Source organism: Coffea arabica, chromosome 2c, assembly GCF_036785885.1.
Source record: "Coffea arabica cultivar ET-39 chromosome 2c, Coffea Arabica ET-39 HiFi, whole genome shotgun sequence".
NCBI classification, from domain to species: domain Eukaryota; kingdom Viridiplantae; phylum Streptophyta; class Magnoliopsida; order Gentianales; family Rubiaceae; genus Coffea; species Coffea arabica.
In genome coordinates, this window is record NC_092312.1 from 3,106,670 (window position 1) to 3,126,021 (window position 19,352).

General features: G+C 36.6%; 1 protein-coding gene across 3 annotated transcripts; it reads right to left on the reverse strand.

Moving 5' to 3' along the window:
* Positions 1 to 411: 411 nt before the first annotated feature.
* On the reverse strand, positions 412 to 18,391 carry LOC113725116 (cleavage and polyadenylation specificity factor subunit 1). 3 transcript variants are annotated; one of them, XM_027248105.2, is made up of 26 exons: positions 17,708 to 18,391; positions 17,441 to 17,587; positions 16,713 to 16,866; positions 15,458 to 15,593; positions 14,433 to 14,578; positions 13,156 to 13,251; positions 13,005 to 13,057; positions 12,509 to 12,640; positions 11,576 to 11,627; positions 11,378 to 11,497; positions 11,009 to 11,143; positions 10,598 to 10,726; positions 10,272 to 10,349; positions 9,200 to 9,340; positions 8,360 to 8,454; positions 6,827 to 7,023; positions 5,325 to 6,109; positions 4,852 to 4,932; positions 4,707 to 4,772; positions 4,473 to 4,550; positions 4,020 to 4,238; positions 3,739 to 3,870; positions 3,373 to 3,549; positions 2,439 to 2,624; positions 1,597 to 1,979; positions 412 to 792 (listed from the first exon to the last, which is right to left on the reverse strand). In XM_027248105.2, the coding sequence occupies exons 1-26, from the start codon at positions 18,034 to 18,036 to the stop codon at positions 678 to 680; spliced, it is 4,362 nt and encodes a 1,453-aa protein (XP_027103906.1). In that variant the 5' UTR covers positions 18,037 to 18,391; the 3' UTR covers positions 412 to 677. The 3 variants fall into 3 exon arrangements, with proteins under 3 accessions (XP_027103906.1, XP_071929618.1, XP_071929620.1); XM_072073517.1 differs by lacking the exons at positions 16,713 to 16,866; positions 17,441 to 17,587; positions 17,708 to 18,391 and adding an exon at positions 15,866 to 15,975; XM_072073519.1 differs by lacking the exons at positions 15,458 to 15,593; positions 17,441 to 17,587; positions 17,708 to 18,391 and having other exon boundaries at positions 16,713 to 16,847.
* Positions 18,392 to 19,352: the final 961 nt, after the last annotated feature.

Below are 19,352 nucleotides of genomic sequence, written 5' to 3' on the forward strand. Positions count from 1 at the left end.
GCACTTTCTTTTTTATTATTTTTTTTAATCTTTACGGATGATCGCCCACTCAATGTACGACTACTTTGTCCCAACCAATCGCCAACCATACACCCCAATTGGTCAGACACCGGAAGGAGCTCAGAATAGAGAACAATAAGCGTGGACACAAGGAGAGGTTTTAAAATAGATGATTTGAACGAATTTGGATTGACTAAAATGAATCAACTTATTTATATTCATTTAATTAAATAAATATAAATTAATTAATTAAAAAATAAATTAAATAACTCAATTATCCATTTATTTTAATTTTTTATAAATTCATCTATATTCATTTTTGCAAACTAAATTATCAATTAATACCAACCACAAAGTCCCACCACAACATCAAAAGTTAGGCAGACGTTCCAGAAATTTTTCTCACCAAAGTGAAAACACACTCCAAAGAAGCAACTACATTATAAATAAGATGAAGCTGTCCAACTACAGCAAAGATGCAACTACATTATCAATAACTGTACAACACGGATGAAGGATGACGTTAACACTACAGATACAAGCAATGGCCAATATGCACAAAACTTTCAAGTCGAAGGTCCTTTTGCAGCCCATGACAGCAGAATAGCATGACACAGATGGCTCTGCAACTTCTGCTATTCCTTGCTCACTGTAGGCAAAATATTCAACAGGCCTGCTCATAAGAAGCTGGTCCCCAGAGTGAGTTCATTTAAGTTGGATATGATCTGCATACGAGTGGTTCCAATCTGGTGAGCAATTTCAAGCTGCTCTTCCAAGGGAAGCATTTCATAACTGCAGTTCCAACCAGAAGGCACGGTATCATATGTCAGATATAACTTTCTCAGAAAGAGAAGACATGTCTTGCAAAGAGACCAAGGGCATCCACATGAATATACGAGCATAGACATGGATATCACAGTGTATATTTCCAGTTCCAATCATCATTCATGCAGTCCTCACTCCCAATTCAATTTCTCCTGTAACATAATCTCAGAAACAACGACAACATCTAATACCACTAACTACTGTGAGATAAAACCATGAAGAACATGTACAACACAACATCTATCTACAGCCAGTAACTTCATGTAACCAAAATAATATAATTACCAAAAAACCATTATTGGAATTTGGAACTTCTATCTGATAACATAACATAACAGTAACTACACCCAGCACATCTAGGTAGAAATTTATCCACAACAGGGCCCCATAAAGGCAGAAAAAATCCCAATCATTCACACAAAGGCCTTTATTCTTTTCAATAAGCACTAACTCCCATACACATAATGCAATTTTATTCCTATACCGTCGTTAGCAGTTGCTAATGTACCAAAGAAAGGACACTTCATATTCTAAGATAAGGAGAGACGACGTTTATCATTCTTTGGATTGTATTTCTGAAAACTCTTCTCAAAGACACATTCCAGTCAGAGCCTTCTTTTACCACCGGATTATGCTCGACTCATTTTTAGTGGATCAATTCACATACACAAACATCCTCTCATCTAATTGTCTGATGTATCTAAGGATAAGCCCTTTCACAAAATGTTGCTCCCAACAAGTATGAAGGCCCAAAGAACCGAGAATACTTACTGGCAAAGCAGCTCACAGTCGACTATACTATCAGGACCAGGCCTATGAGCCCTTCCATTAGAACGGAATTGCCGAAAAGATCTTGGGTTCAAACCAGCAACATGAGAAACAGCATCTACAAGCTTTTTCTGCAGTGACTGGAGCCTCCGAAATGTTAGTTCATCAAGAGGTGCAACACAGCCAATGCTCCCATCTAGGGTACCAAAAAGTAGACCAAAACGATTTGTCTTATCAGACCCAGGAGTATTAGTTCGATCAGGGGATGTTGGAAGCAGATGCAATCGCAAAAACTTAGTGACATGAGCACCAATATGAAACTCAGCCCTGGACAAAAGCTTCTGCCCTTTCCAACTCTCTGACAACTTGGGAGAATAAGAAAAGACCTATATATTGAGAACACAAAACATTAAAATGGATATTGAGAATAAGAATGAGATTCCTCTAAAATTGCATGGCTGGAGAGGCCATCCTATTTGACAGAAAAATGAAGCTACTGGCTTAACTAGGAACTCTACATGCAATGATCTTGAGAACAGAAAACATTGAAAAAGGAGCAGACAATGTCTGTAATTTTCAGAAAACAACTGTACATGCTGATATGTTCCCCCTCCCCTTATTTGGGGTTCTCTGGTGCTCTTTATCTTCCCTTTCTTTTGGAGAGGATGTTCTTTATCTTCCCTTTTTTTATTTGGAGAGGAGCGGGGCGGGGCGGGGCGGGAGAGGGGGGTGGGGTTTACTACTTTCACCATCTGTGAAATATCCTGCCTCAGCCGAACTTCACATAAAACTTGCATTCATCTGAGATTTATTCTAGCAGTCAACAATCTCATGATGACACTGACCTGAACATTCTTTTGGTCATCTGAAACCATAAGACTCAGTGTATTTCCATCAATTAAAAATTCTGTTGCCAGACAATCAAGAGAACCAAAGTCCTTAGCCAATAGATTAAGCTGAGATCCTTGCTCCTTCCAACTCAAAAAGTAAATGCTTTTGTGAATGTCTCCAAGAAGAATAAAATTCTTAACCTGCAAGATTAATAGCAGTGGAATCACGAAGTTCACACCCATGAGATTGAAATTGAACACCCAACACAACTCACTCACCAACATACAAATTAAAAGAATTACAGGGCTAGAAATGTCAAAAACACTAGGCAAGGAATATTCCCATTTAGCAACACATTTATCTGTACTAGCACAGACAAAAAAGGGCCCTAAATAGGTCAAAAGCTAATGCACTGCCAGCGTAAAATTGGTCAAGCAGATTAAGAGGGAGATACTTCTTGAAAATTAACACAATGATACCTTGACTCTCCTAAGTTCCTAATGATACCTTGCATTGGATGCCAGCAGCATGATAAGAAAAAGAACCACAAAAAAGCAAAGAATTTATAAAAGCCTAGTCCACTACCCTGAAATGTTAAAGCCAAATTACTGAAGTCCTCCCCTAACACCCATACACAAACATCTCATCCTTAGCCCACAAATGCAAGGATGGTATGGGATGGCGGTCAAAGATTCATCATAAAATCAAACAGCTAATCATGTTTCAGCCGGGAATTACAGAATTTTGAGTTATGCAAGGAGTACAAATGCAAAAATGATAATAACAAAACAGACACCTTTGGAAGATCAAAATACAGTCCTTTTACCATTTCCAGTATCAAGACATTGCTTAGATTTTAAGCAGCTGACTAAGAGGGGAGAGAAACAGCTAAGCAGAAGAAAGAGAAGCTGCAAAAAGAATTCTAAAAGGCTTAAAAGTGATACTTACAATATTTAAGCTCACAACATAAAGAGGAGGAACGTCGTAGAAGGCAACACCATTTAATTCAGAACCCGTCCACTCATGTAAAATAATCTTAGGACCAGATGCTATCAGCAAATGGCCTTGGAGAGATGCTAGAGCAGATATGGCGCCTTTCAATTCTTTGGCGTAAACTTCTGAAACCTGGAAAAAGTCCTCACGGGATTAATCATAAAAGGACAAGCAGAATCCAGATCATTGTCTACTGTCCAGTTCATTTAATTTAATCAGTAAATGAGTAAATGCCAATTGACAAAGCGACTGGCATAATGTCCTGACAGAATCAAGTAAAGATGGACAAAGTTTAAGCAGTGTCTCATGATAAAAGCTTACTAAAATTTGAGAATTGTCAGCACTTCTTTCAATTGAAAACAAGAGAATACGCCCTCTTGCTGCAACATCCTCTCCTTGTACATAAGCAGTTCCAACTGCCAAAAGAGTTTCATTTTCTCTTGTTGTGCAATTCTGTAATTGTGCATATCCAGAACATGATGAGTTCAAATTTATAAATCACCACCCCCCAAACCCCAAAGGAAAAAGGGGAAAAAAAAAAGCAGATAGCAAAATAAATCAGAAAGGGACTAATAACAAAAGCAGACGCAGTCAAAACTCACAAACAAAGTAACCGCTCGTACAGTCAGAGCGTTTTCAGAACTTTGCATTGGTATTGTAGCTCTTGTTTGCCAAGGCCTGGAATTTTCTGGTTCCATAATGCGGATCTCAAATTCTTCTACAGGATACATCCCTTCAAAATTCATAGTCTCATTCTCAAGCTGGTGACCAACTTCTTGATCAACAAGAGAGGAAAGAACTTGGTTTAGCGGCTTAAGGACCTAAAGATAATAAAGATTAAGCCAAGTTCGGCAATCAGTCCATTTCTCTACAATCATCAATCTGCAAAGACATTATGGAGCTTTTTCTCCTTTCAAAATCATTGTGAAAGATCAGTCAACTTTGACCACTGATGTGGACTGTTTCTTATTGTCTGTCTGCACTACATTGACCATTGATAAGACAACACTACTGATCAAAGAAATCAGTAACCACAGAGTCAAGGATGCACTCACTGGATATGATACTATCAGGGGATACAAATTCTTCTCAGCAAAATAAGTGACCTGATGAGGAGTCCCCTTCAAAGTTGTCTGATCCCCAACATGAAAAGAACACAGAAAAAATGGCGTAAGAAAATGGGCAAACCATATAAGATCATCAATGCCACCTAAATATTTTTTGACCTTAAGAATTAATAGGAATAAGTTTAATCTGAAGGATTACAAGAATAAGTTAGGACAATTTACCTTTTGTACTGGCCAATAATTGTCATATAGTAAGGAGGATGGAAGTTGACAAATCTTCAGTGTACCCTAAAAATTAGAGAAAACCGTTGAACTCAATAAGACGGGATGGTGGAAGAGTCACAGGGAATAAATGTTAGTGTCTAACCTGAGAGGTAACGTATATAAACCCATGATTACAGTTCACATTGTGAAGAACAGTGAAAGCAACAATAGGTCCATCACAAAGCTGCAATGAAAAACTCCCAGTCAATACCAGTTGTACAAAACATTTCTTACAATTTTACCTCCTCAAAAAAATTTGCAGCTACTTGCTGCGAAATTGAGCGAAGCATAACACTAATCGAATGAAAGAATAGCTGAAGCAAGCTTGCATCATTAATACTCCATGGGATCTATTGTGCACGACAGCATTTATTTTCATTCCTTCAAGGTCTTAACGGACAGGATTTCTTTATGAACATGGATTGCAAACTGAGTGACAAAATACTACCATCATGTTGATAAGGTAACATTCAGGCCTCTTGCCATAACAGTTTTGGCATAATGTTTCATACTATTAAAAAAAAAAAGGAGGAAGAAAGAAGAAACCAGCGTCAGCAATGTCCAAGCATAACTAACCTGTGGATGTGTCCTAAGCCGTTCCCTGAACATCATGAACCAAGTGGGTCTGGACCCAGAGAGAAACAAACCTTGGAATCCACCAACATTCTTGAAAATGGTCAAACGTTTAGATGGGGTTCCAGATGGTATCTCGTCCCTAGCATAAGTGTCCAATGAGATGCGGATGAATCTCAAATTTCTAAGCCTAGAACCATTCATACTGCTAAGATTACCAGAGTTCTGGGAAATAACAGGTTTCTCATCTCTACTTCCAGTATCTGAATTTTCAAAAACAAACGCATGGTAGCAAAGAATTGTTCCATCTGACAATATTCCAAAAAGAAAAGGGCGGCTATGTTGCCCAGCCCACTTATGCATGGCCAATTCCACAACCCCTATTTTCTGACTATTGTCTTTCCTTTCTTGTGCATTCACATCCTCAATCATTTGCACAACTTCCTGATTACTTTTGGCTGGGTGGGGAGAAAATGTGTCCATGAGGATTGCTTTCCCGGATGCAAAATTTTCCACAGAAAATACACAAGTAAAATTAGGCACATCAAATATCTCAAGCCCACCACTTTGATAGCAAACAATACAGTATACATCCCCCAGATCATGGGAGGCACCATCAGACCCATCAATTGCCTCCCCAATGCCTGTAGAAAGCCAAGCATCAGTACTCGTCTTCCGCAGCCATGGCTCTGGGCCTTTGTCGTGATAGAGTGTGCAAGCAGTTATTAGATTCTTTGAGCTTTCAAATACTTCTGGATTGGTGGTGGTGAGAGTGCAACTGGATGGATCTATGAGAAACATAACAGCACGACAATCAATTAGCAAAAAATCAACAAAATTGATTGAAACAACAAATTTTAGTTAATGAAGAGATTCTTTTCCCTTTAGTCCTTTAAGTAGGACATGCAACATAAATCCAAGGGTAATTGTATCTCTAGTCAATCTAATGAAGCAGTACGGTGATTGTACTCATATAACTATGCTGACATAAAAATTGATTGATGCCTAGCCATTGTATAGTTATTCTCTCAGATTTACATATTTTGTCTTTGAGTCATTCCTTTTTTTTTCTTTTTGGAAAAGAATTTGCTTTCTTCCCTTTTTGTCCTCAAGGGAAGATCTTCCGGCTCAACTATAAGCAATAATAGGTCATGTTAGCATCTAACTACATTAATGTAAGAAACTGTTTCCACCACTTTCTGTTCTATGAGTTGAAACACCACAATACAGTGTAAGCAAGTGCTCCTTGCACAACTTCATTAGGAAGTAGACAGTAGGACAACACTCAGATGAATATTTTGGGATGCAAAAAGGATTATTGCAGTAGCTTATCTTCGGTTCTTAAAACAAAAGCTCAAATATCCAGTTCCCCAGATGGATGAGATGGCAATAAAGAGAAGTTACCAGAACAAAATAACCCCAAAAGGAGAGAAAGCAAAATGGCTCCATAATATCCAAATAGCTAATTGACTACCCAGAAAGGAATCTAGATTTTTTTACTATACCTCCGAGAAGAAGGTAAATACTTCCATCGATCATTCTCAGCAATACATATGGATCAGCTATAGAAACAGATGCCACTTTTTGACTTTCAGAACTAGGTCCAATTTCAGAATTCGGAGGCCTAAAGTTCAGTTCTTGAACCATAAACCCACCATCAAGAAGTCGAGCACCATAAGCATAGATTTGGATGACCAGACGCCTGTAAACAACGAAAATAACCAGAAACATCACCATATTGTACAATTATCAACCGATAAATTTGCAGACTAATAGCAGTCAAGGAATAAAAAAGCTATAGCAACGTCATTAGGTATGAGATATAAAGCATACATCCTACAAGCCTAGCCAGTGATGCTATGCATTCAGAAGCTAGAAAGGTGAGAAAAGCAACCAGATGGGTTCACCTTGTACCTCATCTAGAACTGCAGCAATAAGGTACGGATGTAGAATCAGTAAATATCACTACTTAGGGTAGATAAGCCTAGAAAAGTTAGAACCTGACATTGATAGAAAATGATACATAATTTATTGTTGAACTGAAAATAGTACCATACAGAATAAAACTTCAATTTATTCTATACCATACCTATTCTTCTTAAATTTCTTATTAAAACAACTTTAATTGATCATAAGGTTACCCCCAATTTCAAATCCTGTACGTGAAAACCACAAAGCCTGCAAATGAGCTATGATGCTAGTCTGTTGACTTAAAAATTACTGTAATGTATTGCGGTAAGTTATCACATACTATTCTGTTAAATTTCAGAAATATAAAAACCCCAAGTACAACTATTCTGTTAAAAATTGGAGGAACATTTCAATGTCTTGCTGTTCTTTAATTATTCTTTGCAGAATGTCTTATAACTATTCTCAATGATCACATTCTTCACATAAGTATTTTATGCATGTTATTAGAGATTGTTGACTTCATCTTTTAGTTTTTAAATCGTATTACCCTTTTCTTCATTTACATCATGTTAACAATAAAAAATCGAAGATTTTATGGCTCACAAACAGATTTCATCAAGTGGATCTAGTGCAAAGAAAAACCTTGTCTTTCTGTTTATTATGTTAATCCACAGGACCTTTTCTACAATTATGAAGTATTACTCCAGTTGATATTACACAGTTTAGATTCTACTTTCAAGATTTTAGTTGATTTTATCTTTTTTTTTTTAATTTGCAGCAGGTTTATAATCAGAAGATAGAAACTCTACAGGGCTCAAACACAGGTGTATTTGTTAAATCAGATTGTCATCAACCAGAAGGAATGTCAATCACATCCACTTCAACTTGATAAGATGCGCAATTGACAAGGAAACTGATTATGCTCAGATGTACTTTCCTGTAAATTAAAGATGAGCATGGAGCATCCTAAATTATACTCAAAAGAATGATGACCAAAAATGCCAACCAACTAGAAATACAAGAACTAGCAAATAGGAAGAAGCAAAAAGAGGGATAGCCAAAATTTAATTGAATTAAAAGCATAAATCCAAAAACATATCAATGATTTTAAGAAGGCAAAAGTTTACCTTCCAAACAAATTTCCAGCAGCAATAGTACATCCTTGGGTATAATAGTCAACATTTTCGGTAACCTCCTCTAAATTATTAGCCGACTGCAGTACCTGTTTAGTAAAATAAACATGGTGACAATCGAGAGCAATGCTAAAAAAACAACCAAAGCTATGCCCTGATTTCTTAAGATTTCGAAAAGTCAAAATAGAGGTTTCAAAAAGGCAAAAAAGTTGGAGATGACATGCTTTTTTGGGCGGGTGGCCTAAAGAATGATAAGCAAACTGCAACATACTTGTCCTCCAAAAAGAATGTAATACTCTGGCAGCTTTGCATTGAAAAAACTCAATACAAAAATAATTATAGGCCTAATGCTGGGTTAAAAGGAAAGACAACGCACAGTTCAATAATCAAATATAACTAGAGATCAGATATCTTTTTAACCCACCTCCGAAGCAAAAACCATATTTTTGTGGTGTACAAAATATTATTGTCCATGCTTGGATCCTGAAGCTTTATTAGAGTTCTGGGAGAACTGATGGACGTTCATCAGGTCATCTAGTACATGTTAGTGGACCAAACCAACAACTTAACCACCCACCCACCCCCTCCCCCAAACCAATAAAAGGAAAAAGGAAAAAGAAAGAAAAATTAGAGAAATGGAGAGGGAGCACATTTGGATAATTCAAAAAAAAAATGCAAAAGAAAAGACATTACGATATCATATGCATCAATAAAATTTTCTGCCAATGAAGTAAATTTCTTCAGCTATCATATTCACATACACAAGGGGATGTCCAAAAGGAGCAGAAAAACATTAAACACTATCACCTTCAATAAGAAGATGAATGAGATTACCATTGTACGAGTCTCCAAACTGATAATCAAATATGCATGATATTCATCGTCATCAGCTGTGACCTTTGATGAATCAACCACATGACTGCGTGCATTCTTGTGGTATACTGTCCAAACTCCCTTGCAACCTGGTATTGATTCCTTTAAGAAGGAATAAAAAGTCAAACTTACAGGTTGCTTCACAAAGTAGAATATCCAGATAACTCCCTATGGAACCAAGTATTGAAAGTTCACAACAACATTGGAAAAGCTTTTATTCTGTGAGGACCCAGCTTTCACAGATGAAATATTACATTCATACAAACTTTTTCAAAAACATGTATAATTAGTCCTAAAGAACATCTAATTAAATGTATAATTCAGACTAAATTAATACTGCCAAGAAAATGACAAAGAGGGGAACACAATCTCCATGCCAAGTATTTTCTTTCTCTTCCCACCATTTCCTAGAACAGTATGTCAGTGTGTCTTCATCTGTATAGCTCATCAGCATCTACAGATGAATCAAGCAAAAATGACAAAACCTAAAAAAATAAGAAATTACTTAAGCTACTAACAAGTGTTTAAGATTTTTTCCTTTTTCAGGGCAGTGTTCTTTTTTGTTCCCCCTGCCATTGGGCGAGGGGGGGAGTCGGGAAGACTTCAGGCTCTGTACACAATAGCTAAGTGCAAAGCCTAAATGCTGCTTCAAATACAATTGTCTGCAGTGCTCATACAGAAAAACATAACATTGACCACACAAAAGAGGCATTGTAACAAAAGATAAGCCCACACACAAATCCAACTTGATCGTTCACACATCTATAAAACATCTAAAGGCGAACATGACAGATGTCCAGAGCCAGAAATTGACTTCCACAATCCAAAAAGCAACAAGAATGACACACAAAACCAAGACTCAACTACAATCTATAATAACAAAGGAGATAAAAAGCAAATGCAAAAGAATAAAGAGTACCCAGTAAAGAAAAATAAACTGGACAAAAAAGAAAATACACGCAGTGTTTTGATAGATTTTCTTATTCTTGGAAAGCAAAACAAGTAAATTGGAAGCAAATGCCTATTGACAAACATGGGTAATCATTTCTGGGCGGATAGACTTCTGAAGCACACAAAGAGCACCATTTTTGCCATGACCAGAGCAGCAAACCTGAAAGAATGAGATAAGATGTAAATAGGAAAACATGGAAGCATAAAAGAGGAAGTTTTGTTACTTAGAGAAGCTCATAAATTAAAACAACAACTTAAGGCTGCTAAGAATTTAGTAAAGATCAGTGAAGCAGCAAACAACAGGGCATTGTCAGGAGTCTAACCAAGCACAAGATCAGATTCAAGTAACAATTCACCCTATACAAATGCAGAACATGGTTCAATAACTGCAAAGGTAAGGAACCTAACCAGTTCATAATTACTTTGCTTAGCAATGCCAGTAGCATTTGGGTCAGCATTGATTCTCAAACCATAAGAGAAGTCCTTTAGCGGCCCAACATTCGTTAGGGAATCTCTCACAGCAAAAGAAAAAGCCTTCTGCATGTGTCAAGAGAAACAAGAATGTTAGTAATGCATGAATTAACCACTAACAGCTTCTTCATTAAAGTCAAGTTTGGTCAAGCCTATGATTGTTTATGTTATGTCAACAGGATGAAAGTGGTTACAGTCAGTGAAGCTGACAGCTTTGTTCTAGAACTTTCTTATCACTCAGCTATATACTTGTTTCATCCTAACAGGCCTGGTTTTGTTACTCTTAACAAGATCTTGTCATCAAGATTATTAAGCAATAAGAAGAGAATGGGAAGCCAAAAACCAGACCTGGGCAGACTGTGCATTGTTCGGATGTGAACCATACAAGGAAAGTTCTTCACCATTCACCATATCCTGCAAAGCATCAGACGAAGACCTTCGGAGCCGCTTTGCTGAAGGGAGATCACCTTCAATATCTCCAACCTCCAGAAGTAAAGAACATATTTAGCCAAGCTTTGAGTTAATAGCTTGCAGAATGAATAATGAGATTCTGAATTCAAGAAAAAAATTTGGTAAAATTTTTCAAGGCACTCAATGAAGATGGAGTAGCTTAACAGTGAACTGAAAGTTCAACAGTAGAACAGTAAGCTAGTAAAGTTGTAACAAACTGTTTCATGGCAAGTAATCACCAAGTTATAGAAGTACAAGTTGACAGACCTCTTCCTTTGCACCAAGGGGCAACGCTGACACCCCGACTCCACAAGTAAACTGTACCAGTATACTGTCACCTAAACGACTACCTAGAAATACAAATGAACTTCCAACGGTTGTGAGACCCTATAAAAGGAAACACGTTAGATACTTTTGTAATCAAGTACGATAGAAATCCCACAGTCAAATGAACTCAAGGCTTACTGAAGTAAGCACTGAAGCTCTTGACTTTGAAAGCTCCAATCTCTGAACAATTCTGCAGGGGAAAGAAAGCAAAAAAAAAGGGAAAAGAAAAACATCATATGCTTAAATAACCTAGAAAGAATAGACAATGTCGACCCATAAAGTACTAAAATTCAAATATCACCATCCATCATTGTTTCATTTCTGTGGGATTTTCTCTACTCCCAATAGAAATTGGACACCAAGAGGCTTCCCCATTAACAACATGGCAGCAAAGAGTTTCATCACTTGGTCAATTGGTAGAGCAATGATAGCAGCATAAATTTGAAATGGCCTTACGTTATCATCATGCTTTACCTCAAGCACTTATCGTTTTCATCTACGGAACTTCCATAGATGCAAAACCCTCACATGTTCAGCAGCATGAAAACTATATACAAGCAAATATTTTCCTACTGAAGTAGAAGCCATCATTTCAACAAAACCACTAATTACTAGTTGAGGTTCACATTTTTCATGACAATAGTGCATAATAAGAAGCCCTGAGACATGAGTTGTGTTTTTTTATGTTGTTGTTTGTTTGGAGGGGGGGGGGGGGGGGGGAGGGGGCTTTAAAGAAAAAGAATAAACAGATTGAAATAAAAACAAAGAAATGAAATTGAAACTACTTTTTATTCATAACAGAACTGTTACTTGTCGATGCAACATTCCAGGCTTCAACAGAAAACAACAGGGAAATTTGATATTCAATATTGTAGTGAACAAATAGTTTCCACTTCATAAAAGTTTTGGCATGAATTATTAGCTAGAAGAAATCTAGCAAGAAAGCAGAATAAAAGCATAAAATCCTCAATCTCAAAAAGACAAAACATGCTCAGGTCCTCACAATTTATTAAGGTTGGGTACAAGTGAACAAGTTTAAAAAGTATTAGCAATAGACCTAAAGTCACCAACCTCCCGTCATGAATTAGTGTAAGTAAAAGCAATTCCCCAGTTTTTGCTGACAGCATAGCTACATCATTTGTTAACCAGGTTGCGTTTGCAGCATCAAGCTCCACAATAAAATTGGACCTTGGCATCTCTTGACTGGAAAAAGGATAAAGAAGACTTTCAGGTCCTTGACAACTCATACAATCAATGTAAAAAGGAAAGACCAATGTACTTCGACTGCATAAAAACTGTCCTTTGGAAGAGGACAAAATTTGAAGCGGAGGGTATCAATTAACTACCCCACCTCTTCAACAGATCAAAAAGTTCTAAAAAATCACATTGTTAAACTTATTTTTACTACTATGTTCAAGAGATTGCTGTGGTGGTATCAACCATTAACAAGTTTGAATTTAATCACTAAATATAGCAGATCAATGTGAACTATAATCAGATTATGCAGTTCCTGGTTAATAATTCTATGATGACACACATCAAAGACAAAGATTTGACAACCCCTCACCTGCTATCCATAGGAACAGCATAGTTGTTCAAAGCAAGTACACATGATGTTGACTGCCCAATTACAAATCATAAGCCAAAAAGGATAGTGAAGATGGAGAAGTGATGCAAAAATCCAACAGTTTTAAACTTCCACTGGATCAAAATGCTACCTGACTATGATAGTGAATAGTATTAGCACAGAGGACAAGGACTCCACCAATAGGAGATGGCACTGCAAGAAGCTTGTAGGCATCATGAGGCAGATTCTGATAACAATGAGAAAAATGAAGTCATTCTAAATGTAATAAGTAAAACGCCCAAAAAAATCTGAATGTATGACTCTCCAACATTTGAAGTAATTGAATTCAGACAAAAATAGCATCAAAGAACATCAAAGTAAATCTCAGAAGATAGAAAAATGAAGCAAAGGGCACAAAATTAAGGACCAAATTTTGATTCTCTCTTCAACATCTTGTTGGTTAAAATGCTTTATTATAGTTTTACAGAATTTCCAAGATAGTTCCCACTTGAAAAGATCCAACTTTCCAGCTCAGCTCATTAAACAGCATATTTTCCATTAGTAATGAGCATTTTGTATCATAAGACAAACTAGCTCCTTCTCCAGATGTTAGATCTTCAAGTAATTCATTTAAAGCCAGATCATAAGGGAAAAAGCTGAATGAATTTTCAGTTTTTATGCATCATCGGCAATTATCATTCAGCATTCCTTTATCAGGAATCTTGAAGCATTGCCAAAAGGCAAAATGTTCAAGCAAATCAAAGATAGCTTCTCTAGAATAGCAAAAGCTCTCAAACCTCATTCTTTTGTGTTTATTTTGTTCTTGGGAAACTTCCTCAAAAACAAAAACATCTATGTAAACAGAACTTTCTATAGACATTTCACCAGTTGTTCTACAAACACAAGTACTAGATCATGTCCGCACAAAAAAGTTTTAAGTTATATTGAGAGTACAAAAATACGAAACCAGTCATCAATTTGAACATTGAAAAATCACAGATGAATTCGACAACACTGCAAAATTTACTGAAGTCACTTGTACAATATATGAGACTGGAAGAGGAAACACTGTAACTCATTTTCTCTTTGCAGCCTAATTCACCAAAAACCTTAGATTAGTCATCCGCTTGATAAACAAGGAGCTTTATATTGTAATAAATAATGTGCAAGCAAAAGAGCAAACAAGAATTTGAGTTTTGCGCTAAAAAATCATGATATATTTGCATGTAAGCATCAACCGTAACAGCTAAACAACAACAATTTAACCGTATAACCAATGGCTCTCTCTTTAATTGCCTAAAATCCTTTTCAAAGAGAAACCTTCTGCTTGAAAATAGCGATAAATTCCAAACATTAACTTAATCTTTCTTTATACATAAAGTTTCCAGTATACAACCACCTATTTCCATTGAAAATACAACTTCTTACAGTGGCCGACCAAATCAGTGGATGCTGCCTCAATGTTGTGCTGATACTAAGTGCTGATATCATGCAAGTGTGATGTTTCCAGGAGACGCGCCCTGCCCAAGTAAGCTCCCGTTCATGAAGAATAACCATCACAGGCTCAATGTAACCTGTAAAATCAGTTACATCAACTTGCCGAAGGGTTAAATCAGTGGCCCAATAGCTTGCATAATGTATGAAAGTCTCCCAAAGGACTTTTAGACTCTGGAAACCCATTTTTGCAACTAAAATCCAGATGATATGGGTCGAATGATGAATAGATTGGAGAAACAACCAACCAAGAAAAAAGTAAAAGACAGCACTGACTTCCATTAGCAAAAATAGCAGACTTCTCACAGTAGGTAATACTGATACAAATGCAATGCACAGAAAGGAAAATTATTTCACAGTTCAAAGACTAATAAGCAGCATTTCAGTTAGAAGAAATGGCTAACACATTATTTAGCAGCTGAAAAAGAAGAAAAGATAGGAAACCTAGCATCAGTTTAATCCAATTCAGCTGCTTTTGTCATTCTCCTCCTATTCCAAATTGTCAGATTGTTATCACAGCACTGGTTGGAAATGTATAAAATTTATGACAGCAAGAAGCAAATGCTGATTGCCAATTTGATCAATCAACTACTCCAACCAAATTATAGCTAAAACTTTCAGCAAATCAACTCATACATAATTGAACATTCTTATACCCTTCAGTTTACACCAAGTTAGAACCAGAAAATCAAATCAGAACCTGAACTCATCATGCAAATAGTAGCGAGTGTGTTTGGATTGTAAGTTATTTGAGATATTTTTACTGTAGCACTTTTTGTGATGTGATGTATATGAGATAAAAAGGTAATTGGAAAGATAAAAAGGTGTATTGGAAATTGTAATGGTGATGCAAGCAAATATATTTAGGGAAATAACTTACAATCCAAACACACTCAGCATTACCAACTAATCTCAAAGTACAAAGCAAAGCTTGTCTAAATGGAATTATAATCACTTACCATTGATAAATATAAAATCTTTTATGTGCTTCATATCCAGATCTCTCAGACTAATTATATATGATGACTCAATGCGAGCAGAAACTGCACCTCCCGCACTAGAAGCATTATCCTCACTGACTAAACCAGAGGTGGCCTAACATCAAAAATTCCAAAACTGAGATTTAGAGAATAAAAGACAATCACAAGGAAAAATCCTTCAAGCTTAAATGCATATGACACATATTACATCTAGCACCTTCATAAAATAGGACGGCCACAGAGACAATCCTGATACATAAAGCATATCCCAAAACCTTACTCTGAGCTCATTTTTTTAACTTACAGGTAATCTATGTTGGATAAACATGAATTTTGCTGTCAAGGATAACAACATGAATATGAATGAGCCAAAATAGAGCCAATTACCACATAATATATCCATGCAACTCTTGAAACATCATGATGTTATCACTTTGCAAAGTTCCCAAGCAGATCCTACATCAAAGCCCAAAATCTCCTCCATGTGGAGGGCAAATGGAAGCAGTATAATTGGAGAAATTATTCCCATGTTATCCTAGAACATAAGGTGACAAATTTACTTCTCTAGCAATAGTAAGCTAACATTCTGCAATATACAGAATTTTTCCATTGTCTGTAACGTTTACCTAGTATCCCATCAGTACCTATGTTTTTTACAATGAAAATTCAAAATATGACAAACTTTACAACAAGTAGACTTTACTCCAACCCCTTTGACATTTTTTCAGTTTCATGCAGTAATTAACCAATTTCTATACCATTTTATGAGGTTATTTCTTGTTGTCGGGATACAATGTCTTAGACAGTTTGCCTACAAAATCATCCAATAGGTCACCGACCAAAATAGCAATTGCCTCACCTAAATTATACAATATCCTATCATATGACAAAAAGTAGCATCACAGCCAACGTGTTTCACTGATTTATTATTCATACCATTACACATTCTAAACTCTGACATAAAAAATCAAATAGAGTCAAAAGCTACCACATACATGGACCAGAACTAAGGGAGTGCTTGTAAAGACAACACAGCTACTATCACATACCTAGCTATTGGCAAAACTCTGAAAAAAATGTAAGCCACCCGTGTAAGTTTAATGCAACAGCAGGAACAAAGGAAAATAGTGTACAACAGCTTATTACAATTGGATTTCCAGAATACTAATACATTCCATAAAAGGAACAAAATGAGCATGGAAAGGTAAACTAGGATTGTAGCAGTAGATCAAACCTCAGCAGCCTTGAGCACGACCATTTGTAGACCATAAACAAGAACTCCAGCACACCTTCCCTGCGGATCAACCTTCACTAATGGACCTCTGGCAAAAGATTCTCTACCTCTTTTAAGATGGTGCCAATCTGGACCTTCGAAACAGTGCAGTGAGCTGGAAAAGAGAAACAAAGCATCAAGTACTGTTACTTGCCATTCAAAATCATGCATCAATTGACATTCTTGATTGTAGAATTATATTAAAGCAAACACCAGTCAAGTATTTGCCAAAAAAAAAATAGAGTAGCCAAAAAACTGTAATTGAATGACAATATTATTCCAAATAATATTTCGCTTGCATCATAAATACATTTCCCAACTCGCCTTTTTATATTCCCAACCAACTTTTTATCTCACGTACATCACATCACAAAAAGTGCTACAGTAATTATTCCAAATAATATTTCAAATAACGCCCTATCCAAACAAATTGGCCTGCACAGTTTTTGCGCAATTTGCTTAAAGCAAGATGAAAGGATATACAACGGAACTTCACCAGTAGGGTAATTCAAGTTGCATTCTAGGAGATCTAACCATCGGGATACAGTGAGCGACAATTAAGTACTGTTATTAGTAGAAAATCATCTAAAATTTGACTCCTTTGAATGCAGTTTTGCCTCGGTTCCAATTCGTCTTAGGTGTAGGAGAAACAACAGCAACTTCAATTCGTGAATATTTTTTTCACTGACCTTGTGCGTAGCCCGTGAATAGAATCATCAAACTCCAAAACTGACATCTTAGCATCTTGGAAAGTTAGGATAATTGAATCCCTCCTCTTCCCACCATCAATGCCTCCCGATGATAAAATCCCCATGGACTCCACATTGCCATGCAGTCTACAATGAGTAAGTAATAAGAAAGAAACAAAGAAATTGGGTGCAATAATGTCTTTAGAAAATAAGATGATTCCAAATGAAGATGTGCAATTCAGAGTTATGTTTAGTTTGGAAGTGGACCTGTAATGGCAGACGAGTTCTAGAGAAGCGCCAGAGATACCAGCGAGGACGCCGCCCCGTTGGGCTTCAATGGGCGTTTTGGAGTCTCTGGAAGCAGCTTCCTCTAGAAGCCTAAGGGTGTAAAGCTCGAGAACATTAGCGGAAGTGAGAATGAGATTGGGGAGGGGGCCAATGGGCTTGGGAGTAGAGGGCCAGTCCGAGTCCAGATCGTCGGTTTGGATTGGAGGGAATTTTGGAGTGAAATCGGCGACGGAGTGAGTAATGAAGCCGGAGGCGCAGTTGTCGATGCCTGTGGGAGGGTGCATCATCTTGCACGCTGCGAAGCTCATCTTGAGTTGCTATATGAGCTTTGGTTTCAGTTGGGAGTTAGGGTTTTCAGAGGAAAATTGAGAGTGAGAGTCAGACCGAGTTACGAGCACGAAAAATCGAACATAATGGAGAAATCTACTGCTCTCCTACTTTTTGTTAGGGTTTAAGCGATAAACCCTCCCGTTCGATGTTGGCGGGATGAATTGAATTGCCCTAAACGTTTCATTGGGCGGTGCCGATGGAATCAAGAAATTAGTGCCGTGAAATAAAAATCAAGAAATTATCCCCAATGGCCAATGGTATAGTATTGCTTTGTGATGAATGTCCATTCCATTGACGTCCGGTTAGATGTCGGAAATATGGCAAGTACTCGTTAAAATTAAAAAAAAAGACGAACGAATTCAACGCCAAACTTCTTACCCAATTCCTCTCTCCCGCCCCCCTCTTTTTACTTAAGGGTCCGTTTGTTTCGGGTGAAAATATTTTCCAAAAAAATATTTTCCTAATTTCTCGTGTTTGGTTGCACAAAAATTACTGAAAATATTTTACATAGGAAAATATTTTCACTCATTTTATGGAAAACAACTTCCCTTCCAAACTTACTGAAGTTGTTTTCCAAAATGCATGCATCCGCCTGTAGTATGTTCCAAACTTACTGAAAACATCTTGTAGTATGTTCTTTTTTTTTTTTTTTTTTTAGTGTAAACAGGAGGATTCGAACCCAAGATCTCTTTTTTATACTCCCTCCCCGTACCACCCAACCCAACCCAACCCTCCCCCTAGTATATTCAAAAATAAAAAAAAAAAAAAAACTCATCCTGCTCATCCTATGCTAGTAATTAATTTTGTATAATAGGGACATTCTTTTCTAGAGAAACTTTCAACAATGAGAGTGCAAGATATATGTCACAATAAACATTGCATGTGATTGATATTTGGCGCTAAATGGTCAGCAATTTGTTTATTGCTTAAGAAGATATTTTTTATTCATATATACATTTCTCCAAGATTTTTTAAAGTTAAACAACGAGATAAATTTTCTTATTTTGCATGGAAAGAAGTATGTAGTTATAATGTGTAGAAAGTAAAGATAGAGATAAAAGTGAAAATATTTCAAAAGTTAAACAAACACCAAAAAAATGAAGTAAGAAAATATTTTCAATAACTTAACCAAACACCTGAAAATGATAAAAGGAAAATGATTTTCATGAAAAATTACTTCCACGGAAAATATTTTCCCAAGGAAAACATTTTACTTCCAATCAAACAGACCCTAAATGTTATTGAAGCATTTGTTTTGCTCTGACTTTAAGAAACAGTAGTGAGTAGCGTGTTT